The sequence below is a fragment of the Papio anubis genome, chromosome 6, assembly GCF_008728515.1.
Source record: "Papio anubis isolate 15944 chromosome 6, Panubis1.0, whole genome shotgun sequence".
Classification (NCBI taxonomy): domain Eukaryota; kingdom Metazoa; phylum Chordata; class Mammalia; order Primates; family Cercopithecidae; genus Papio; species Papio anubis.
Window position 1 is genome coordinate 55,625,761 of NC_044981.1, and position 26,290 is coordinate 55,652,050.

General features: G+C 38.7%; 1 protein-coding gene across 11 annotated transcripts in view; it reads left to right on the forward strand.

The window, feature by feature from the left end:
* ZNF451 (zinc finger protein 451) overlaps nt 1–26,290 on the forward strand; it is a 125,661-nt gene that overhangs the window by 34,973 nt on the left and 64,398 nt on the right. The window contains exons 1-4 of one of the 11 annotated variants that reach the window (XM_009205418.4): nt 4,668–6,744; nt 7,316–7,399; nt 15,524–15,604; nt 17,085–26,183. In XM_009205418.4, coding sequence (XP_009203682.1) covers nt 6,724–6,744; nt 7,316–7,399; nt 15,524–15,604; nt 17,085–18,578 — 1,680 coding nt within the window. In that variant the 5' untranslated portion in view covers nt 4,668–6,723 and the 3' untranslated portion in view covers nt 18,579–26,183. The other 10 variants (XM_021936776.2, XR_002521343.2, XM_009205415.4 and 7 more) reach the window with 10 other exon arrangements.

Consider the following 26,290-nt stretch of genomic DNA (forward strand, 5'->3'; position numbering starts at 1 on the left):
TGGCCAGGCTGGTCTCCAACTCCTGGCCTCAAGTGATCTGCCCACCTCAGCCTCCAAAGTGCTGGGATTACAGGCGTGAGCCACCATGCCCAGCCAGAAGTACTATTATTTCTTATAACTGCATATGAATCTAAAATTATCACAAAAAGAAACTTCTTTTAAGAAAAAGAAAAGAATCAGAACATAAATATACAGCATGGCAAAACTACATCTAAAACAAGTATTATAGGTCTCATGGTGGAAAATTGGACCCACAAGAAAAGTTGTTAATTATCTCTGATATTCTGAACCATTGGTATCTGCAAAATGATTACTAGATATGTTCAATGAAGGCTATTGATGTTATCCTGTATATCTGCACTCTCTGTAAAAATGCTGTCAAATGACGTAATAAAAAGTTAAAAAGGAAATTAATGAATTCGTATTTAATAAATTTTAAAAATGGAGAAGGTAAGACTTTCTTACAGAAAAATGCCAATTGAAATCATTGAGAAAACAGTAGTATTGGACAATTACCACTTGCAACCATCATAGTAAAAACTGATACAGGCAAAAATCATCAGAAAATGATATATTGAAGGGAAAAGTTTCATGAGGAAGATGATGTTTGCATGGCCTGAAAGTATATCCTCACAGATTGTTTACCAGTTGTAAGGGGAAAAAGAGCAACTACATAGTGGTCATACTAGATGACACCTTGACCAGCTGGCTATAATTAGTATCCTCAATGAGGGACAGATAGCCATCATGTGCCTCTACATGTAATAATCAAAAACACTTATAATGTCACTGATAGTATTTTGTCTGGTCTAACCTACATCTAATCATGAGGAAACATCTGACAAACCAAAATTAAGGAACATATGATAAAATAAGTGACCTTGGTTCTTCAAAAACATCAGTATAATAAAGACAATGGCTGAAAAACTATTCTAAATTAAAGAATAAAGGGAAATAACATCTGAATGCATTATGTGATCCTGGACTGGATATTGAATTTGCACAATTGACAAAATGTGATAAAGACTGTAGATTTTTTAAAAAGTATTTTATCGTGGCCAGGCACGGTGGCTGTAATCCCAGCATTTTGGGAGTCCGAGGTGGGCAGATCATGAGGTCAGGAGTTCAAGACCAGCCTGGCCAATATAGTGAAACCCCATCTCTACTAAGAATACAACAGATTAGGTGGGAGTGGTGGTGGGTGCCTGTAATCCCAGCTACTCGGGGGGCTGAGGCAGGAAAACCGCTTGAACCTGGGAGGCAGAGGTTGCAGTGAACCGAGATCACGCCACTACACTCTAGCCTGGGCGACAGTGCAAGACTCCATCTCAAAAAAAAAAAAAAAAAAAAGTATTTTATCAACATTAACCTCCAGATTTTGATTAATAGTACTATTAATGTCAAAGAAAATCCTGGTTCTTAGGAAATATATACTGAAATTTTAAGGGATAAGGAGGCACGATACATGAAACCTACTTGCCAATGATTCTGAAAAAATAATACGTAAACATATGTCTCAGACAGAGAATATAGTAAAACAAATATTATTCTTTCAATTTTTCTATAGGTGTGAAATCATACCGAGATGTCTTGCTTCTGCTTACGATTTTTCACTCTCCTTTAGCTTGTAGGAAGTAACAAATGTTAGTTATACCGTCTTAAATTCTTCCTCAGTTGCTCTTAAATAAATCAATTTTGACAATGATTTTAACATGTAGATTATTGTAAAAGAGGTTAGACGATATAACCTTCTAATAAGATTGTTACAATTATACCTACCTACTGCACTACAGACAATTCGCTTAATGAATACAATCTGGTTCTAATATTTTTGGTTGTCTATGGTGTTTTCAAACCCCTTGTTAACCACCACAAGTTGAACCATCAGTAGTTTTGTTCAGTGGCCTGACATGGAATAATACTAATAATATGATCCAAATACACTGAACTGAACTGTGATCCTCCAAATCTTTCTAGAAAGAAAATAGGATATGTAGCAAATTACTCACAATGTTTAGTAATAACACCAAAAACTACTGTCATCAGTTTACTCATAAGGCAAATGCATTTTGCTTGAAAGGGAGAATGTCCATATTCTAAGCCAATTATGATAGCTTGCGCTAAATGAGTCAAGCAGCTAGTTCTTATGAACCAATGACAGAAATGAGCCACCCTCTTTTGTCCTGTGTTCCAACAGCCTGCTTTTTCTTATGGGTTAGTCCTTTATACTTTTTCAGAATCAAATGCTCTTTATTTTGCTACCATAACTCCCAGGCAATGACTATGACACCAGGTTGCTAAGAGCCATTTTCTTTCCTGGAGAATCTTTTAAAATGCCTACAAATCTATTTCCTACTTCATCAGAAATTGTTAGAGTATTCCAGGTCCACATCTTTTTTTTTTTTTTTTGAGGCGGAGTCTCGCTCTGTCAGTCAGGCTGGAGTGCAGCAGCACGATCTCGGCTCACTGCAAGCTTTGCCTCCTGGGTTCATGCCATTCTCCCACCTCAGCCTCTTTCTACAGGCCTCAGCCTCACTAGAGGCCTCAGCCTCTCACTACAGGCGCCTGCCACCACGCCCGGCTAATTCTTTGTTTTTGTATTTTTAGTAGAGACGGGGTTTCACCAGGTTAGCCAGGAAGGCCTCAATCTCCCGACCTCGTGATCCGCCCGCGTTGGCCTCCCTAAGTGTTGAGATTATAGGCGTGAGCCATTGCACCCAGCCAGTTCCACATCTTAAAACCAGAGCATGTAATCCAAACCAAATATGGTAGTTAATAATAGAATTGCATTGGAAGTATCTGTGCTTTACTAAACCTTAAAATTTTGTGCTGTGTATACATGAACTCTTCTGCCCATGTTGAATGTTCCTTAAATAAAGGCTCATGGTAGTCAGGATGAGAATATCAATGCTGATACTTTCCCTTTTTTGAAATTTATGAGTATCAGATAATGTTTCTAAACAGGGGTTCCAAACTGATGCATTTAATTTGCCTCTGGTGGCAAACCCTTGGCCAAGAACACAATCTCTAGAGTCTTAAATGCTGTTAGCAGCCAAAGTTCAGACAGACGGTTCTATAAATTACCATTCAATACAAACAGTAAGACAGTCAATGGAGATCTGATGAAAAATTTTAGTTTTGAAAACAAAACTAGACTTCTTTGATACATAATGATAATGAGTTGAAGGAAGAATATCAACATAATGTCACTGATATAGATCTAGAGACCTATTATGATGTCATTTCGGAAGAAGTCTAAAAATATTAAATTTAGGGGGGTTGTCAACCCAATGATGGGCTCTTCAAGATCTTAACTTATAAGGCAAAATAATGGATTCACAGCTCAGGTAAAACAACAACAAAAAAAATTTCCTCAATCACCAAAGAACATTTCCCCATAGTTTAAAGTCTCCACTTTGAACCTTGAACCAGTCAGCAAACAACCCCGCTTCTTCCAATTCTAAACAGCTCCTCACTTTCCAAGATTGGCTTAAAATCACCCAACCCAGTTCCTTCTTAACTTTCTAAGATTGGGAAATTCCTAAATTTTGCCTATGGCTTTTTTTCTCTTTTGCTACACCAAGCTAAATAAACCTGGCTTTTGGGGACTACAAGCATGTCTCTAATCTTCTCTTTGTGGGCTTCAAAGGATTTTCTTTCTTTCTTTTCTTTTTTTTTTTGAGATGGAGTCTTGCTCTGTCACCCAAACTGGAGTGCAGTGGCACGGTCTCAGCTCACTGCAACCTCTGCCAACCAGGTTCACGCCATTCTCCTGCCTCAGCCTCCCGAGAAGCTGGGACTACAGGCGCCTGCCACCACGCCTGGCTAATTTTTTGTATTTTTAATAGAGACGGGATTGCACCATGTTAGCCAGGATGGTCTCCATCTCCTGACCTCGTGATCAGCCCGCCCTTGGCCTCCCGAAGTGCTGGGAATACAGGCGTGAGCCACCGCGCCTGGCCCAGGATTTTCTTTTTATTTTCTTTTTCTGAGACAGGGTCTCGCTCTGTTACCCAGGTTGCAGTGCAGTGGTGAGATTAAGGTTCACTGAAGCCTTGACCTCTTGGGCTCAAGCAAACCTCCCACTCCAGCCTCCTGAGCAGCTGGGACCACAGGCATGTACCACCACACCTGGCTAATGTAAAATTTTTTTGCAGAGACAGGGTCTCATTATGTTACCTAGGCTGGTCTTAAACCACTGGGCTCAAGCAATCCTGCTGCCTCCCAAAGTGTTGGGATTATAAGTGTGAACCACTATGCCCAGCCTGGATTTTCTTGTAAACACATAGTCCAGCTGCCCAGAAAAAAAATAAATTACTATTCCTATTTAAGTAGGTTTCCTCTTTCAGGGATGCTTTTCTTGATGGCTTGACATGTGATATGGTTTGGACTTGTGTCTTCACCCAAATCTCATGTGGAATTGTAATCCTCAATGTTGGGGGAGGGGCCTGGTGGGAGGTGATTGGATCATGAGGGTGGATTTCCCCCTTGCTGTTCTCTGATAGTGAGTGAGTTCTCTACGAGATCTGGTTGTTTAAAAGTGTGTAGCACCTCCCTGCTTTGCTTTCTTCCTCCTCTGGCCATGTGAAAAGGTTCCTCCTTCCTCTTCACCTTCTGCCACAATTTTAAGTTTCCCAAGACCTCCCCAGTCATGCTTCCTGTACAGCCTGTGGAACTGTGAGCCAATTAAACCTCTTTCTTTTATAAATTTCCCAGTTTCAGGTAGTTCTTTATGGCAGTGGAAGAACAAATACAACATGGTTCTAATTATCCTATATATTTCTTGAATTTTTGAAAAATATGCTTTGAGAAATATTAGGTAAACATTTTCAGTGGAGATAAAACACTAATGTTATCTTGATAGTGTACATACCACAATTTAAACATTACATTCCCCAATTATTAGACATTTAGATATTTTCCAGTTTTTTGCTATTATAAACAAACCTGTGATGTATCAGGATAATCCCTGCAACTACAGTTACTGAGTTGTATGGTATGCTATGAGAAGTTTTTGGATCTAACCACATACTGCTTATTTGTATTCCAAGAATTTTACCCATTAACTCCTGCCTCAACCGATTAAATATTAGAGGAAACTCTCACCAGCCCACTAGGAAGATCTTTTAAATAAAAGTTTTGCCTACACATTAACGTTTTAAAAATATTTAATTTACATACAGCTTTTGAAGAACTCCCCATCCAGGTCTGTCATTCTCAATTGGCCTCCACGAGTCTCAAGCTTACTAGGTAGAAAGTAACTAAAGTCATAAAGCACTTGGTGGAAATGCAGGAAATGTCAAATAGTAAACAATAATTACTACAGGCTTAGGCAATCAGATGGTAGTTTTGCATACAAACAAAAACAGGAATCTAAGATGCTAAATAATTTGTTCTTTTTTTTTTTTGAGACTGTGTCTCGCTCTGTCACCCAGGCTGCAGTACAGTGACATGAATTCGGCTCCCTGCAGCCTGGATCTCAATCTCCCAGCCTCAAGCGATCCTCCTACCTAAACCTCATGGGTAGCTCGAGGACCACTACGCCTAGCTAATTTTTGTATTTTTTGTAGAGACGAGGTTCCCCCATGTTGCTCAGACTGGTCTCGAATTCTTGGGTTTAAGTAAACCGCCCGCCTCGGCCTCCCAGAATGTGAGGACCTGCCTGGCCTAAAATAATGTTATCACTTAATTCTTTTCATAAACTTTATTGACAAAGATTGGTGTGTTTTTTTAAAAAGCCTTTTAAAATTTTTGGTAAAGTATTACCTGAGAAAAGATTAAATGCGTAGTTGAATATAAAAAGATTTTATAGAGTTGTTTATGAGTGTGAACACACAAAAGGTTAAATGGTCAACCTTACAGCAGTCGATAAAATAGATCTCTCACATTCTCTGAGTATGTCTGAGAATATTGAAAAAGTGCATTTCAAAATCACTGGCTAGGGTTTAGTGACAGCTAGGTAGACCTCGGTTCCCTTTCCTATTGGGCCCTGGACTTCCCATCCCTATTTTCTTCCTCAGGTGTATTAATACTGGCAGGGCCTGGGAGACCGACGCTAGGGAAGAGGTGTGTAATGTAAGGACACTTCAGATTCTTTCCTGACCTTAGAATTCAGCTAAACCTCCACATAGACCCTCTGCTCAAAAATGAGTAAATACATAAATTTAAAAATGAATAAAAGAGAAATCCGTTCCCACCACCCACCTTCAGGACTAAAACAGAAAATCAATGAGCTGCGCTTCACAACCATACCAAAACCAAACAAATACCAACTCAAACCCTCCCTCACATCCTCCCACATCTTCCCAGCGCTTCGCTATCTCACAGGACCCAACTGACCCCTGGCTTCGCCCCATTGCAGCTGGCGTCTCCTAGGCGCAACGCATGCCCCTAACCTCGGGGTTCTTTTCCTCTCCTTTGCACCCCGGCGAGGAGCTGTCTCAGGGTCGACCCGAACTACAATACCCAGCATCCTGTGCGGCGCGGGGAAGGAAGCCCGAGAATGAGAGAAAGCGGTTCCGAGGGGATAGCGGGCCAGTAAGGGCCGCTCCTCTTTTGAAGCGGTTTTGCGTCTCTTTCCGCCGGTGGCGTCGGCGCTCACGCAGGGGCGGGTCCCGGTAGCGCGAGGCGGTGCAGGGCGGGAAGGGGAGTCGTGGCGGCTGCGGCGGCGGCGGCGGCAGGGACAGCAGGAGCAGTGGTGCTGTCAGCACGGCCGTCGGAGACATGGGAGACCCGGGGTCGGAGGTGAGTAGTCGAGTGAGGGCCCTGGCGTTCTCAGAGGCGAACCGCGAAGGGTTTGTGTTTTCTGCGGTCTGAGGCCTGGTGCTCCATCGCAGCCTCTGGGCGATACCTCTTCAGTGTCTTGGGCAGAGCCCAGCTCTGAGGCCTGGTGCGTGTCTGAGCGAGGAACCCGCAGCAACAATGGCCGCCCGTCCCCCCGCACGGGGCCCGGCGTTCGTTGTAGCCCCGGCTGGGCCAGTGGGAGCGACGTTTTAAGGCAGGATTGCCCTTCGGTGTTGAGCTTGCGTTCCTTCTTCTGGAGTAGATAAGGGGAATTCCAGAGTCCTCCTTCTGGAGTAGATAAGGGGAATTCTGAGAGGCTGGTACTGCGTTTTCAGCGTTGAGTCCCTGCAGCTCCGCACATGCTGTGGCAAGAGCCGACTGCTCGAGTTCTGTTCCTGGTCGGGTTTGCGTGAAATTGTGCTCAGTTCGTTTTCCTCAAGAGCTCTTTGTTTTTAATTGTTCCTTTCGGAAACGCTCTCTTCCTACAAGAATGTGGCTGAACAGATAAGCATGTTTTGGCTTGTTTTTATAGATAATAGAATCTGTCCCTCCAGCTGGCCCTGAGGCATCTGAGTCAACAACGGATGAAAATGAAGACGACATTCAGTTTGTCAGTGTAAGTAGCAACTGATGATTGGGTTTTTCCCAGAGTAAAAGACTATGGTGGGCCCTTATGTAATTTTACCTCACCTGGTCATTTAATGTTTATGAGTGTCTAATACATACTAGACACTGTGGAGCATGGCACAGGATTGGGATCTTTACCAAAAGAGCTGTCTGAGCCACCCCCGTAGCCATCACAAAGAGCATGGCCTAAAGAATGTGCTGTACACTTAATCTCACCCCCTACCTTTCATTTAGACTTAAGATAAAACGCTGGTCTCTAAGACGCTGTTTTGAAATGGAGCAAGAGTAACTTCTAAAGGCGACACAGAGGAAGGAGCAGCTAATGATGAGCAAGGTCGTAGAAAACAGGAAGGGTTGCGAGAGCCCAGAATCTTAGCGTTATGGTGCTTCTAACATGAAAGCAAATAGCTTGAAGATTTCGCTAACCTCTGAGATCATCATGTTACAGCATAGTACAGTTGATGCTCATAATGAAGAATCCTGCATCACTGGGAACATGCTCTATTTTTCTGAGTTTCTTCCCTTTGGGACAGTAGTTTCCAAGCCTTAGTAAGTATAGACAGGCAGATTGCTGGGCCCCGCTGCAGACCTACCGAATCAGAATTTCAAGGTGGGGCCTAGGAATTCTCATTTTCAGACAAGTGCAGGGACATGTGGATTTCTGAGCACACTTTGTACAGCATTGGTTTCCAAAGCAGAAGGAGGTGTTTTATGATGTATTTTGGGATGATTTTCATCCATAGTTATTGGAGTTTTAGAAAGGCTTTGTGTAAAGTGGTATCTCAGCTAGCTAGGCAGAAAATAGTTCTGTCCCAAACTCCTCTTTTGGAATGCCGTAGTTAGTTGCAGTTTGGTATTCAAGCTGTAGAATATTTTGTTGAGTGTCTGATGTGCATTTGTGGTGGATGCTGGAAACCCTGTAAAACTGGTTATTAAACAGTTTGTTCCCCAGCATTAGGGCCGTTTTGGTAATTCATTTTTGTATGCTATTTTAATAGATTTGTTTAGGAGTCCTTCACAAGATTGTTTTATTGAATTTCTTTCCCTTTACCAGTATATATTGTGCTCTCTCCTTTTCATTTTGAATTTCTACGGATTTGGAGTAGAGGATGGGGTTGAATTGTGTTCTGCCCTTTCCTTCACCATGGGCTGAAGTATGTTTAGTAACAGGATTCCATGGCTCTTGAGGACAGATATCTCAGGTTCTTCCTGAATCTTGGTATATTTGTGAACCGAGTGTTTTTCTCATGGTGTTTAGTAGAAATAATACTAGGAATGACATACTTCTTTATGAACTATGGCCCTTGGAGAAACACAAGTAGAATCTCTTAATATTTGAAAAATGTTTTGTGTAATGAATTACAGTGTAGCTTGTGACTAGTTAATATAGGCTTGAGTTCAGCTTTGGTTTAAAGGAGTCTTTTAATTTAAATTTTATGTTAGATGTAGAGGATCACTTACGTCTTTGCATCAAGAATAAAGAATGTACAATCATTGAATATCCAACATGATACAACTTCTTACTCTTGTTCCCAAATAAAGGTTCGGAGGTTTCACAGCTCCACGTGGAGAAGTGAATTATATGTTTTAAGTGCAATTACAATACTAGAAGAAGCCTATTAAAATTTTTCGCTTTACATTTAAGTGGCACCACTTAAATGACAATAATAGCTTAATTATATTTCAAAATATGTTCGGAGACAGAATATTTACTTTTCTCTGGAATCCAATCCTATATGTGACTCCTCCAGCCAGTAATGCTTATTCAGTAAAGATGAAAAAGTTTGAGTTCTTCAGATAAAAAGTGAGGTATGTGATGTCACTTCATTTTTAAGGTTTGGATTTCATAGCTTTTGCTAATCTGATTTTCCCACTTTTAGTCCACTTGGTGGCACAGCAGTTATTCTGTGATTTGTAGAATACAGAATCTGAAACTAAACCCAGCTGAAGGAAAGGAGTGATATAGATATGGAGGGGAGGTGCAAAAATGGGCCCTCTCATTTAAATTTTATTGAAATAAACATAAAAGTGCACAATTCATAAGTATACTTGTTGGATAAATTTTTGCAAAGCCAATACGTGTGTGTAAACAGTGCCTAAATCAAGAAACAGAATGCTGCCATAACAAAAACTTCTCATTTAGGTCTGTTGTTCTTATTTCTGTTTAGTAATATGATCCTTTATTCAATTGCTATTTTTATATCTTTCTTTGAAATTGCAGATTTTTTATGTGCTTTACTTCTAAAAAACTAATAGCTGATGATGTGATAGTTCACAGTGCTATTCTAGATATAAAGGTATACAAACTGCTGAGGGAACCTATCGTAATCTTGCTAACAAAACAATAACAAGAGATTCAGGTTTCAGCCAAGATTATTGATATAGCGTAGAATCATTGGAAATTTCAAAATAGTCAGTGAAATCAGGATATAATTTCCTAAATAGCTTCACTACCACATAGGTCAAGTATTAATACTTTAGCTACAGTAGACAGGAGTCAGGCAGGAAATAGGATTATTTGGCTGGGTGTCTTGGGGCTGTGATGTAAATAAAAATAGTGTTGAAGCTCATAATATGCAAAGCCGTGAGTTAAGTTCCTTAGAGCTACAAAGATTGATTTGAAATACATCCTACCCTTAAAGATCAGTATTTTAGTATGAATGACGAGATAGGAGGTGAGAAGTATGTAAATAGTCCTTAGAGGTAGTAGAAAGTTCTTTTACAGAAAGTACATAGGGCTGTTAAAAAAGGACATTAGACTTGCAGTTTATCATTGTAGTAGTTAGTGGTAGTAATAAGTAGTAGTTAGTATTTACATGTGTTTAAAAGGGCATTTTGAGTAGAAGAAACAAGGAGAAGCATCAGAATGGGAAAGCAGAGAGGATTATGTGTAGTTCTGAAAGATTTTTTGTTTTTTTAAAGTGGGAGGAGGCGGCATGGGCCAGGTAGTATAGATCTTGAATGCTGGATTAAATTTGAACTATAAAATAGGCACAATTGGAAACTGTTTGGAATGTTGCCTGTCAGGACTGCACGAGTAACCTGTGTCCCTAACTTCTCTATATAGGAAAAAAAAAATGATGAATTATTTAGGGTTTTAGATTTATGCTCAAATCCATATTCTTTGTTTTAGAGAAAACTTTGGTTGTAGTCAACTACCTTTTTAGTAGACCATATTTTGGTATATTGACATCTCTTTCCAATTAGTAGGAAATTGGTGCTTTGGCCTAGAGAATCAGTTTTCTGATAACAGGAATGAAAGCTTTTTATTTCATGAAACATATTTTAAAACTTAGAATATTAGTTTAACTGTTTCCCTAAACTGTTTTGCCATGCTTCTACATGTGCTTCTGCCCCTAAATTGTGTGGTATTGGGAATAGAATTCTTTAATTTTTAAATTTTATTTTTATTTAATTTTTTATTTCTATTTCAGAGACAGGGTCTCTTGCCCAGGCTGGAGTGCAGTGGTATGATCCTAGCTTACTGCAGTCTCAAACTCGTGGGTTCAAGCAACCCTCTCGCCCCAGCCTCCTGAGTAGCTGGGACTACAGGTGCACTCCACCATGCCCACCTTAGAATCCTTTATTTTTTGTTAGTGGTGCAATAGGGCATGAGAATGATGGTTTACTAGTTGATGGATAGAACAGATGCTAATAAAAATGCCTTGTAATTACAGGACCATATGCAGTTATAGTTTAAGATATAAGTAGTAATTATAAATATTATAGCAAATTATTTTTTTCTTGATGTTTTTATTATAAATATAACTTCTTTTGAGAAATTGGTAATTTATTTTTGGTCAGTGTTACAAAGTATTCAGAGATGGGGTAATAGAGGTAGTCCATTTTCTCTTACTGAAGGAAGAAAAAATGTGTTATTTCAGAAGCTTAGGTTAATAAACATTGTTTTAAAAACAGTATTTATGTTTTGAACTAACTCACAATTATAGTGACTATACAGCCAGTTGTGTTTAGAGAATCAAGTGTACCTCACTCAGTTTTCCCATCTGTTAAATGGGATAATAGTGATAATTCAATATCTTACCTCGTAAAGTAATTTGGGGATCAAGTGAAAAGTACATGAAAAGCTTTGCACAAGGCATGGTACAGGGCTCAATAAATGTTACTGACTCTTAGTAAATAAATGGAATACTAAATGTTTTACTTCTGTAAGCCCATTATCATGGAAGTTTTTCCATATCCACTGTGAAAATTAGCTAGTGTACACTATTTGTGTATAAGTAATCTTTTCCTTTGGGGTACATGTCTGTCCTTATTTTTCCACTCAATCTCTTTGCCATTTTAGTGATTTTCAACATGATTCCCCTTCTCATTCTACTCTATCACTTAAAGCTCAGTAATTATTTGTTGAATGTATATTCTAAATGACTTCTGCTTTTTCTCAATTTTGGATTTTCTGTGATGCTTTTTCTTTCTTTTTTTTTTTTTTTTTTTTTTAAGAGATAGGGTCTCACTCTTGCTCAGGCTGGAGTGCAGTGGCATAATCATAGCTCACTGCAGCCTTGAACTCCTAGGCTCAAGCAATTCTGCCACCTTAGCCTCCCAAATACGTGGGACTACAGGCACGCACTACGGTGCCCAGCTAATTTATTTTATTTTTGTAGAGATGAGGTCTCACTATTTTGTCCAGAATGTTGTCAAACTCCTGGACTCAAGTGATCCTCCCTCATCGGCCTCCCAAAGTGCCAGGATTATAGGCGTGATCTACCACACCTGTCTGGATTTTCTACCCATATTTTCCTTTTTTTCTTTTGTCTTAGTGTGAATCATATAAAATTGTTGTTCTTCAGTAGTTGAAAAATGTTTGCATATTGGTTTAATGGTTCACTGCCAGAATAAATTTCTGATAACCTTATCTGTCCTTACTCCTTCCCTTTAAACATTACTACAGATTTTTTTTTTTTCTGAGACAAGAGTCCCCCTCTGTCACCCAGGCTGGAGTGCACTGGCGTGATCTCAGCTCCCGGCAACTTCTGCATCCTGAACGAAAGAGATTCTTGTTCTTCGGCCTCCTGAGTAGCTGGGATTACAGATGTGCACCACCGCACCCAGCTAATTTTTGTATTTTTAATAGAGATAGGGTTTCGCCTTGTTGGCCCAGTTGGTCTCGAACTCGTGGCCTCATGTGATCCACTTTCCTTGGCCTCCCAAAGTGCCGAGATGACAGGCATGAGCCATCCTGCCTGCAGCTACTTTTAAATTCTATTTTTGATCATTTTCTTTTTTCTTTTTTTTTTTTTTTTTTGAGATGGAGTTTCGCTCTTTTCACGCAGGCTGGAGTGCAATGGCACGGTCTTGGCTCACTGCAACCTCTGGGTTCAAGTGATTCTCCTGCCTCAGTCTCCCGGGTTCAAGTGATTCTCCTGCCTCAGTCTCCTGAGTAGCTGGAATTAGAGGCGCCCAACACCATGCTTGGCTAATTTTTTGTATTTTTAGTGAAGACAGGGTTTCACCATGTTGGCCAGGCTGGTCTCGAATTCCTGACCTCAGATGATTCGCCCGCCTTGGTCTCCCAAAGTGCTGGGATTACAGGCATAAGCCACCACGCCCATCCTGTTTTTCTTATTTTTTTTCCAGCCCATTTTACTTTTTACCTTGCATCTTGTCATCTTTCATCTTCCTCTTTACTTTCTGTGCATGGGAACTCTGCCTCTGTGTATTTCTGGTTGCCGGTTGGGGGGCTTTTGTGTTTACTATTTCTGTGGGCCTATAATGAAGGTTCCCAATGCATATTTCTTAAAGAGAGCAAAGTAAGATCATTATATCAATGGGAAAAGCTGTCGTATTTTAATTTTTCTTCTTGGATCGAACATATGATTTTCAGTCTTCTTTTTTCTTTTTTTTTCTGAGAGTCTCGCTCTGTTGCCCAGGCTAGAGTGCAGTGGTACCATCTCAGCTCACTGCAGCCTCTGCCTTCAGGGTTCAAGTGATTCATCTGCCTCAGTCTCCTGGGTAGCTGGGACTACAGGTGCCTGCCACAACGCCCTATTCCTATTTTTAGTACAGTCAGGGTTTTACCATGTTGACCAGGCTGGTCTTGAACTCCTGACCTCAAGTCATCCACCTGCCTCTGGCTCCCAAGGTGTCGGAATTACAGGTGTGAGCCACCATGCATGGCCTACATTCTTCATACCAGGCATAGATTTTAAAGTAGGTGATTCAGCTCTGTTGACCATATATTGGAGAGTATTGGTTCCTCTCTTTCTTTATTTTTTACTTCTGCCTTATAGTTTGAGCAAAAATCTCAATTCCTTTGTTACAGATCCCTGCCCAGTTTTGCCCTCTTGTTTTATATGGTATCTGAATTAGTACCCAAAAGATGGCAGTTTCTTGGTTGAGCAGAAGTCATAGCATAGGGGAGAAAGAAGCTATCTTCGAGACTGGATGCCTATTCTAGGGAAGAAGATCATTACCTAGATCTCAGCTTCTGTCTCCAACAGTCAACTTTCTACATGCTACAAAATCCTTTCCTCAACTATTATTTCTTCTGTGTTCCTTTCTCTTGTTTCCAGCATACTGGATTTCTCAAAATAATATGGTCTTTTCTGCTGCATTCTCAAGTGTTTTAGAGCCTGGCTTCTGTGCTCATTACTTTCTTGAAAGTTGCTCTCTCAAAGACCTTTAAAAATGTCTGGTTGCCACATTCAGTGGCATTTTATTGTTGCTGTGTTTCTGGCCACATTTAACACTGACAGCTTTTTATTGAGGCGATACGATAGTTCAATTTAGTTCTAGAGTTTAATAGCCTTCTAGGGGAGCAACTCTCAAATCTTTATTTCCAGGTATGTTCGTACTTCCCAGATTGGAGGCCTGCATTTTCAGCTGTCTGCTAGATACACCCTGTGTACTACTGTTACTTCAGCCCATAGGAATGTCAGCTTTCTGTTTCTGCTTTCCAAAGTTATACTAATGGCATTACACCTGAGCTTAAAACCTTAGAGATCACTGACTCCTTGTTTTGTTTTTTTTTTAAATAATCTTTCAAATGTATTTTTATTTTATATATTTATTATTATTATTGAGACAATCTTGCTCTGTTGCCCAGGCTGGAGTGCAGTGACATGATCTTGGCTTACTGCAACTTCTGCTTCCCAGGTTCAAGCGATTCTCCAGCCTCAGCCTCCTGAGTATCTGGGACTATAGGCACACACCACCGTGCCCGGCTAATTTTTACATTTTTAGTAGAGATGGGGTTTTACCGTATTGGTCAGGCTGGTCTCAAACTCCAGCCTGGCCAACATGGTAAAACCTCATCTGTACTAAAAATACACAAATTAGCTGGGCGTGGTTCTAACCTCAGGTGACCCGCCACCTTGGCCACCCAAAGTGCTGGGATTACAGATATGAGCCACCACACCCGGCCTAATAATCAGTCTCTTTTAGTTTTCCATTTTACTTGTATTCTCTTATATGTCCACTACCATACTCTTCTTGCCATCACCACCATTAGTTCTGCATTATCATGTGCCTGTACTGATTATCTTGCTTTGCCTGCTGTCCACACTCCTCTAAGTGATTGATCTTCTTGAAGCACAGTTCTCATGTTATTGTCTTATTATTATTTTTTATTTTCTTTGCCTATTGAATAAAATCTAGGCTTTTAAGCCTGACATTCAAGGCCTGGTTGATGAAGAAATTAGATTGGATGGAAAGAAAGAATGCAGAATAATTCTGGTTTGACGCTTGACTCTGCAGTGGTGGGTGATGAAGCTGAGCTATAAGTCAAATTCATTTTTGAACTTGGATATATTAACAGACTTTTGATACCAATTCTAGGTGTAAAGCACTGGATTATAATATTTGTATCTTTGTAGCACTGTTCTTATATTAATTTTCCTTTCCCAAGTAATTGACATGGCCTTAATACTCTACAGGTGTGTAGGTACTTCCTTTTAGGTCTTGTCATCATTTTATATTTACATATTTTGAATATTTTCCTCTGCTGCTTTTGTTCTGGTTATTTTCTGCTATCCACAAAGCTCCCTCTTCAGAGTAATTCTTGCCAGTCCCAACCAAAAAAACTAGTAGGTTTAAATGCTAATTTGGTTTGAATAACTGTTAATGGCTTGTACATTTGCTTGATCGTTTATAGGAAGGACCATTACGACCTGTTCTTGAATACATTGATCTGGTCAGCAGTGATGATGAAGAGCCTAGCACCTCTCATACTGATGTAAGTACATTATATTTGATTTGTGTTTCTTCATTTGTATCTTTTAAGAGGTATTCTCTAAAGAGAGTTATCAAATCAGTGATGCCTGTGTTTAGAAATAGCCAGTTCTATTAGAATGGGCTAAAATAGGTAGTCCAAGGAGTTCTTTGCCCAGATCTCCTACTTCCAGTTTTTTTCCTCTACTTTGAGTGACGATATGAAAAAATGGTAATAAGACTCTGGGAAATTCTAAGCCTTAGAGGTGGTATCTGATAAAAGGGAAATGGAATAAAAACTGCAAGCTTATTGATTCCTCTTTCCCTTCTCTTTTCCTATATTCTCCTCAGGTGCCCTATACAACAGGATTCTTTTGTTCCAGAACCACATGACCACAGAAAATTTGTTTTCTCTTAGAAAAAAGGATATGTAGAGATCCTTTTAGGAATGAAAAGTGAGGGAAGGGTTTATAGGAGATATATTACTTCAGTCATCATCCCTTTCACCTTGTCTGTGCCCCACATATTTAGAGTTACTTATCTTACCTGTGATGTACTGGTTGTAGGTTTGACCCTTGACCAATACTTTCCTTGCTCTGAGAAGTGAACTAGTTGAGCCCTTTGTAACAGTCTTGCCTTTCATTTGTCCTTGCTTTAGCCCAAATTTCTGTTAATGGGCTGTTTTCTTCTTGGATTAGAAAACTCTTACTGTTCAGAGTGGCCACAAACTTCTTGCTCTGTGATATAGGGGATTGAGAGACTTGGACTTGGAATCAGAATACCTGGGTTTGAGTCCCAGCTTTACTCTTTACAAATTCTGTGACTTTGGATAAATTAAGTAACCTTTTAACCTCCGTTTTTCAGTCAAATAAGAATAATACCTACCTCACAGGGTTGTTGTGAGGATGAAATGAGGTAACAAATTATAACTCCTTATACTACAAACCATAAAGTAGGACTATACGACTAGAAAGTTTTGTTATTCATGGAGAGTGAATGACAGAATTTTCAAAGGTGCTTAAAATGACTCTAATGGGGGAGTTTTAGATTTTTTTTTCTTCTTAGTGGAACTTTCCTTAAGTTCTCTTTGCCATCGTTAGCTTCTTGCGTATCTTGAATAGAACTTAACATATCTTGAATGGAATATTTTTTTCTTTTATTCTTATGAGTGGTCTCAACACTTATTCTTATGCTAACACGGGACCAAACAGCAGCCAGGGTAGCACCACATGATCTGAGCTTGTTTTTACTCTCTACTTTTTCATAAACAGAGTCCCAGATTAATGCCAATAGTTGATATTGGGTCTTTGGGGTAGCAAAGTTTGTGGATTTGACTTCTCTGATTCCTTTTGCTGACCTTGAGTGGATTGTATCTTTCACTGTTAATTATAATAATTTAAAAATTGAGTTCTACTTACTGGACGTGAATCTCTGCACTTGAAAGTTAACATATTAAAAGCATTTTTTTCTCTTCCTTGGTTTTCTTGTTCATGTGGATAACCCAGAGAATGCCTGAATCTAAGGTGCCATCCTCTGAGAATCATCGCCCAGAAATGTGCTCTAGCTGCAGTGTTCCTCTTCCCATTGGAGATAGCAGCTCCTTCTCTGGGAGTTGTTCCAGCAGTCCAGAAAGGATAGTTTCTCAAACTTCCTCTGTTGAGAACCCATTGGAGAACCAGAAAAATGATCAAAATAATTCAGATACTAAGATCTCTGAGACAGAGACCCTTAAATCGTCACAGAATTTTCAGACTCTGCCTTCATCTCCACTTCTGGTCCCCCAAGAATCTTTGGCCTCTTCTGAGGTCAAAGAGAATTTATGTATAGATTCTTCTTCAGCTTCACAGCATGGACGGGATGCCATCCTCTATCTCCAGACACAAGTAGCTGAAATGTCCCGAGTGATACGTGATCTGCAGTCCAGGAGCTGTTTTAGATTTCATCATTCTAGGCCAAGTGAGAACTCCTCAGTTCCTTGGGACATCTCCACCTCTAAGGAGGAAAATTTATCCACAGTTGAAGAAGAAACTGATTACAAATCACCATCAGCTGATGACAAAGGGCAGCCATCTGACCCCAGCCAATCTAGTTTCACAGGTCTTTTGAAGAGAATGGAACAAAGAGGTGTTATAAAAAGGGTGACATTACAATCTGAAGCAGAGTCATGTGAAGGGAAACCTGATTGTGTGACTTCTAAAAAACGTTTGGTTCCTCCATTGCATCCTCTTCTGAGAATTGCCACCACTGAGGTTTTTAAAGACCCTGCTGATTGCCATCCTTCTTCCTTCATGGGACACAGGGTATATCCTGTGGCCAAGGACACCTCTCCTTTCCAACCAAACCCACCAGCTGAAGGCCCCATTGTAGAAGCATTAGAACACAGCAAAAGAGGAAATACAACATCCCCTCTAGATTCTACCTCAAAAGAAATGGAGGTCATGGGTTGTAGGTTTTACCATGCTGCCTCCATTGCAGCCCGAGCTGCTAGCTACATGGCTTATATGACTCAATATCAGCGTAAACTCTGGGAAGACATGGAAGATCTGGTTCATGACCCAGAGTTTGATCGTGGAAAAGCAAGATGTATAATATCTGATGGTATGGATGCAGGCCTTTGGCAACTTTGTACTACTAGGGACATAATGGATTCTGTAGTCAGAGTTATGGCCATGGCCATAGACTATAGAAGGCAGGCCTGGCTTCGACTTACATCTCTTACTAAGAAAACCCAGGAGAAGATCTCCCACTTGCCCTTTGATGGTACTTCCCTTTTTGGACAAGATGTAAAAGCTGTTGTTGCAGAAGAGAACAGTATAAAAGAAAATGACTATAAAGATCACAAATACTATAATCAGCATCGATACTTTTATAGTCATGATCAGAAAGCACATTATCACAATAGAGGATACTCCAAAGGGGATTGGTACAAACCTCGAAACCACCCCTATAGATATAGAAAGAAGGGAGACTCTCCAGAACGCCATGGGTACAAGAATTAATCACCTGTTTTATGTTCAGCAGAATAGTCATTCAAGATCCTAACTATTTTACTTGTTCCTCCTCGTACAAATAGGATCTACAGGTAGGAGATCATCTCAAAAACTGAATGCATGTCTGGAATGATCACAGCTGACATTTGAATTGTAGACTTTTGAAATGAAGTATAAAATAAACTCATGACTTACTGACCAAGTGGGCAGTGGAGACTTTCTTGAAAGGGTTGGACAAATGTTTATCCTTTATTTCTGGTCCAAAAACAAGTTTGGAGGAGGGCCACTCAGGAATCTGAATCCTCTTGTGATTAAAGAAAAATATAAAGATTTGTTCCTCAGGAAAATCTTATCTGTAAACTGAGGACTAGCAGATATTTTGAATCTAGAAATAACCTAATACTAGATCTCTGTTTACTAAGACCAGAGGTAAATCCTTCATTTTTAGGTTATCAGTGCTTCCTTGTTCAGGCTTCAGTTTGACAGATCTTCACAAAATGACACATCTGTTAAAATGTCTTTATGTCAAGATGGTCAACTCACCAAGAGTTCGTACTACTGTCAAGCTCTGTGAGACTTCAGAATCAGCCATGAAGCTTTGTGTCAACTGGAATTCAAGTCAAATTTTGCCAAATCCAGTTTGCTTCCCCTTGGAATGGCTAGATGTCACAGGTCTTCTATGGACACCAACTGGAAAAAGACTTCTACCTATAACATCTCTGTAGAAATTGCACAGTAACTATCTTCATCAAGACTTTGATGGCCACCATACCATCACTACTCATAAAGCTACATGTGAGAGAGTTCTTTGTTGTCATCAGTCCTAATAGTCTTTGACCTATCAAGCTCTCATATCAAGTTGTAAGACTGAGTCATGGTAGTCTCTCACTGTAAGCTGGGCCTTTCACCAAGATGGCCTTCTTAAACAACCTACCTTCTAAACATTTAATTCTTTTGAGCTTGATAGTGCATCACACTCTAAATACAAAAAAGATACGCACATCAGTGCCCTGGAAATAAAGGATGTTACACGATCCAGGCATGAAAATCTGAACTCCTAAGAGCAAGAATTCCAAACATGCCTGACAATCTTCTCCCTTACTGTAATAAAGAGGGATACCATCAGTCTAGATTTTATTGGGAATCCTTAAGATTTAAAGCATAGCTGTGGATTTAGTGAAGAGAACATGATATCCATTAAGGATTTGAAAGGCTGAAATCAAGACTTCAGTGATACATTCTTGGTTACTTGGTTACTTAATTTAGTCAGATTCTTAGTGTAAGAGACAGCTTATCTTTTTGCTCCCAGTTGATCCCAGTAATAGTTTTTCACCGTACTGGAACTGGCCGCAGATACCTCAGTTATATGTCCCACAGTATCTTCTCTTTAGACTCAAAGTAGTGGATGTGTGGTATATCAGCCCTTAGATCCATGTCTTCACAGCATGACATCAGGAATGGAGAATATGTCAAGTTTGAGGGGTCTGAATACATCACCTAGTATTATTTGCTTGGCAGCCAAAACCAGTTGTTTTTCTTTTAATTGACAGACTTAATTCTGTAACTTCTGTGTTTTTTCATCTGCTTGGTCGAGGCATTTTGGATATACTACTAATTGAATATGGCACTGTTTTATGGTGTATGTGGCTTCTTGCCATAGTTGTTGCACAGTGGTAATTGACATTTTCTCTGGTGCCACGATTTTTAACAGTTTATTGGAAGCTCCTTCCTCCTCCCCCATCATAACTATATTCAGCACCCATTTTAAAATCTACTTTTCTTCCTTTCCTTATTTGTGTTACAGAGGTTGTTGGCGTAAATTTTACTACTTGGAAGAAATTATTTTGTCAGTTAATTTCCGGGTACTGTATTGGTCATGTTTGTCCTATTTGTAGATTAAACTTGAACTAGTCTTAATAAAGGGGGTATTGTTTTGCAGATTTAGCCCAGTCATATAAAGAGTTAATACTTACCTTATTTTTCTGTATTTTACACAAAATTTTATTTCCACTTCTGTGGAAAAGGTCCATGCCAGTGTTCTTTACAAACTGTCTTTCAAACTAAACCCTGGAAGAATATTGATTACCTGAACAGAAACAAAGGCCTAAGAAATCATACATTTTTGTGGCTTATGTGCATTGCACCCATCAAGCAATCCCATGTGCTCTTGATACTGGCACTGTAGTTTTATCTTAGAGAACTTGCCACTGGAGAACTCAGTGGTGAGAGACCTTGGAAATGTTTTATGTGACTGCACATAAGTGTTCCTAACTAGCTAAGGCTACTTCAGACTCTTTTCACTTTCCATTTCTCCCCTTTTCCTTTCCTGAATTAGATGCTATGTCATAAACTTGGTGGTTTTTGATATACCCTTATTTCAAACCTTAAACTAAACCAAAATAAGTTATGCCTGAAAATGTGTTTGTCTGAAACTATTTTGGCACTTCCCTTTAATATACTTCCCCTCCCCTTTGCCTTTTAAATTGTGGTTTAAAAAAAAGAAAAGAAAAGAGGCACATAAAGCTTAGCACCTTAACCATTTTTTAAACGTATGGTAGTGTTGACTATATTTGCATTGTTGCGCAGCTCCTCCATTCTTAAATATTCGTAAGATGATGTTGCTGTTCTTTTTTCCTCTTGTGATATTTATGTTGCCCACTAATAAGTAAAAGTATCCTTTCTTAGTTACCCTAACTGATATGCCCAAGTGTCTCCAGATACTGTGTTTTCCTCAAAGTGTAAAGGTATAGGGAAATCATCAAATTGGTGACCAAGTAGTTCTGAAAGGATTTGACCGTTTAATAGGGATGGAGACAGAATGCATATCAGGAAGAGTTTTTAGTTGTAGATTAGTTTCTTGAGTGCGAAAGAAATATCTTTAATGTGTTTATTTTTTATTATTTTAAAATCTCTGGCATACTTGAAAGATGATAATGTTATAAAACTTAAAGTGAGGATTTGGTCTAGGGAGATTACCCCAGTAGAATCAGAAACTCTTAGATAATAAATATTCGTATTATGCCTGCCATGTTCAGAGCCTGCAACAAAATTCTCTAGTAGGCCAATCTCTAATGTTTAAATACCTCTAGGTTTTCTAGGAGGCCTTGGAATAGTTGCAAGTTTAATGATCTGTTATTCTCAAAAAGGATGTATCTAATGATCTTTTTTCTTCAAAATGTTACTTCTTGATTAGATATACAATGTATACAGAGACAATATGGTTTCTTGTAGTTACTGTGTATAGAGAATTACTGTTTCCATTTTTATATGAAGTGCCTTTTTAAATTCTACACTTTTCTTTAAAACTTAAACTTTGATGTCTTGCATATATTGCTTGTGGTATTTATGTGAATTTTGTACAGTGATTTAATCTTGTAGTTTATTACTCTATCATTTGTACAATTGCACTATCTAAATGTACTCCCTTCTGAATGTTAATTTGTTTATAGCACTGTTGATTCATTTCAGAAGGTTGTAGAGTATACCTTCCTCCCCCTTATTTAACTAACTAGACAGTAGTTCTTTTTTGTTATTAGTGAGTGGCCAATTTTGGGGGGCCTTAAGACAGCTTTGTTTTCTATAGATGCGCTCTAGGTTTTCTGATTGTCTCATATCTAACCTTGTTCTTAGCCATGGTAACACAACTTAATATTTGATAAGTGGGTGTGTTTACTTGGTTAGAATAAGCAAGGACATTTTTAAAAAGCAGTAGATTTGCTGACACTTTATCTTTTTTTTAAAAGACTGAATGACAGCTTCCTTATCAGTATAATTACAGTTAAACTTTTATATTTTTTTTAAACTGTGTGGCAGCTTCTTTATCAGTATAATTCCATTTATTTAACCCTCAAAATGACATTTTGAAGGGAGCATAAACTCTTTCAGGCTACTTGGACACTATTTAGTATGCTTTATTAGTACTACACTAATAATTTACTGAGTGATACCTAAGTGACCTGATTGATAATGTCCTTAAGGACCGGATACATCCAGGATAACCTCTCAGGTACTGTAAACAAGGAGGTTGAAAAAGACACATTCCAGAATCCCTTTGGTAAAATTGGATACTGATGTGGATGGACATGACATTCATTATTCTTGAAGATATAACTAGTTGACTGGGATTCTGATGAAGGTTTGAAATTATGGATTAGATATTTGTAGAAGTAGTTTAAAGATTGCAATAAGTGAAATCTTTTTTTTTTTTTTTTTGAAACGGAGTTTCGCTCTTGTTGCCCAGGCTGGAGTGCGATGGCGTGATCTCGGCTCACTGCAACCCCCACCTCCCGGGTTGAAGCAATTCTCCTGTCTCAGCCTGCCGAATAGCTGGGATTACAGGCATGTGTCACTATGCCCAGCTAATTTTGTATTTTTAGTAGAGATGGGGTTTCTCTATGTTGGTCAGGCTGGTCTCAAACTCCTGACCTCAAGTGATCTGCCTGCCTTGACCTCCCAAAGTGCTGGGATTACAGGTGTGAGCCACCGTGCCTGGCTGTGAAATCTTTTTTTTTTTTTTTATGTGAGGCGTATTTTGCCGCAGTCTCGCACTGTTTAGGTTCTCTTGTCTTTTGGAATTTATCATTCTGTATTTAATGTTAGTGGCTAGTCCAATAATTGATTGTCTCTTCTGTATGCATCTTATGCATGTGATTCCATTGACTAGATCAATTCTGTATGGTTTATCATAGTAGATACAAAAACCAGTCTTTATTTTTTACCTAAGAAAATATATAGGTGGAAGTTATCAGTAAACTGGTGATTATTGTATTGAATGCAAATCTTTTTATTATTTTTCCAGATATATTGAGTTTTATAAAATATTAAAATATTATTTTATGAAATTTCCCTTCCTGGATGAGCAGAATATTGTTTTATTAAATCTTCTCTTACTAGTGGAATATTTTTTACTTCTTTGTCTTTTCATTTACTTGTTTTTTGTTGTAATGAAAACTTTAGTAGTGTTTGGTACCATTGAGATAACTTATTACTGGAAATTTTGTTGGCTTCCTGTGGGATATATCTGAAAGTGGTCACAGTCCAACCATGTCCTTTTGATGTTGTTAGCATATCAGTTATTCTTTGTATTGATCTTTTCTTCTGTATTCAACACCTCTTTCTGAAAGGATGTCTGATCTTCCCATAATCTCTTTGATGTAGGTGATATTTTTTATTCTATCAGTGTATACTAGACAAGATTTTGATGTGGCTTTGTGTTTGTATATTTAAATACCATGTCTTTAAAGCATTAGTAGAAGAGATATTCTAGTTTCTTCTAATGTCCCTTTTAAAAAAAAATAGCCCGTCCAGTATCTCAAACTACTTTGATTTTTGAACTTAAATCAACTTTTAGTGCTACCTTGTTTAATGGTAGTATTATTTTCTCATTTCTACATGTTCACACACATTTATTATATATAGTTTATGGTTAGAGGTATCTTATAAAAATTTTGAAGCCCATCCCCATGGATTTATTATATATAATACAGCCCTGATATATCTTAAAGTTAACCCGTTAAGGGCTTTACTGGTTGAGGTAACCTATTTCAAATGGTGTGTTGGGTTTTGTGATAACTTGTCAAGAATTCAGTAAGAATTTTCAGGTTGTCTGTATTTTCTTTTGGGACTTTGGAGATCTCTCAAGTTGTATTGTTTTGGAGATCTCTCAAGTCGTATTGCTTTCTGTATTCCTGAGTATATTCCTTTGGTAACATGAAGGTAAATAGTTTATATTTGATGATTTTTTTTTTTTTTTTGAGACGGAGTTTCACTGTCACCCAGGCTGGAGTGCAGTGGCGCGATCATGGCTTCCTGCAAGCTCTGCCTTCTGGGTTCACGCCATTCTCCTGCCTCAGCCTCCTGAGTAGCTGGGACTACAGGCACCCGCCACCACGCCTGGCTAATTTTTTGTATTTTTAGTAGAGATGGGGTTTCACCGTATTAGCTAGGATGGTCTCAATCTCCTGACCTCGTGATCCGCCCACCTCGTTTTCCCAAAGTGTTGGCATTACAGGCGTGAGCCACAGCGCCCGGCCTATATTTGGTGATATTTTTAAAAGTTCTACTTTGACTGTAAGTGCTTCAAGAATTGTGTTCAGTTAGTAGTACTTTTGTAAGACTAACCCTGTTCATATGCTATCTTTGCTCCATGAGTTATCATAGTACTGTTTTCTTTCATTACCCATAAGAGTGGCTCTATCACAGCATTCACTTTTAAGGGCTGCAGTTAGACCTCTTGTTAAGTCCTACTTTTATCTGTGATGGCTATGTTTCATACTACCTTTATTTATAAATGTAGTAATTTGTTAAATAACTATCATGTTGTAGTCCCTTAATACCTCTTTTGATTGGTGAGGTAACAGTGATGTGGATGATGAAATAAAAATGTTTCCCCAAGTCACTAAGCACAGTTTTCAACTCATTTTTTTTTTACATATTTAATTTACATTTAACTACTGGTAGGTATGCAGCCAGTTCCTTTTTGCCTTCATTAGAATCTAGTTATATAAATAGTTTCATTTAGATTCTTGGGACAGAGGGCCTGTGTATTGATCTTTCTTTAATGGCTTGGAACAGCTTCTATATGTTCTGACAGGGTTTGGAAGCATGTTGATATCCTTGTGTCTAATTGTCATCTTCCTGCCTGGGAAGACAGTAGAAGAAAGAATCTGCATTTGTATAGTCTCTGTACAGGCTCTGTGCTGGTTGCAAGGCACTCTTGAGAGAGAAATTCCTTCTTATTTTGCAGATGAAAAACTGAAACTTGAGTCATTAAGCAACTTGCTCAGGTAGTAGAACTGAGCTTTAAATATAGACTTTTTCCAGTCTCAATTCAACATTATACTAGGCTGCCTCCATGTGTTTTTCAAAGCCCCATTCAAGTTTTACTTCTATGGCAAACTCATTTCACATACACAAATCTTTTTCTTTTCTGAACTTTGTTTATGACTTTGCTGTCACTCCACTAAAGTATTTGATGTCGTATATTAACTGATTCCTGATTATTTCACTTGTCAGATCAGGAACCCTATCCTCTTAGTTCTCCCATTGAGATTTCACTGTGCTGTACTGAGATTATTCTTGATTCATAGTCATTGGTTTCTGTTTCCATTCATTTTCAGCACTGATTATGTTAATCGTATTGCTTGTGTTTTTTCTTTGTTCTATGTTGTTTATTACATTCATTTTGTTTCATATAGACACTTAATTTTTTTTTAACTAGCATTTTGAGGATATTGGCTTAATGGAAGGAAAAAGGAATGGTGCAAAAAGCACATGGTATTTGAATTCCAAAGACCTTGACCCTCAGTATTAGCAAGTCACTTATTTTCTGAGCCTCAGTCTTCCTACTCTCAAATGAATTAATATCCAAAAGTACTTTGAAAACACTAAAGCTGATACAGATTTCCTTTTTTAAGTAATTGTGCTGTTTCTATTCATGTTGGATATGGTGTTCTGTGGTATTAACTATAGATACATACCTTTTAAAATGTATCTAACAGCATGTAAATATTCATTTCATGCCATGTGATCATGTTCCCCCTTTTATGATTTTTTAAGACTATCTTACAAGCCTAACAGTGTACTAAGTCATTAGAAGACATATTTAAAGTAAAAGTCTCTTTTCCCAAGTACAAGCTAAGAAATGCTCATAATAAACAATAAGAAAATAATAAGAGAATGTAGAATGAAGAGCTAGAGTGTGTATGTATGTGTATACAATT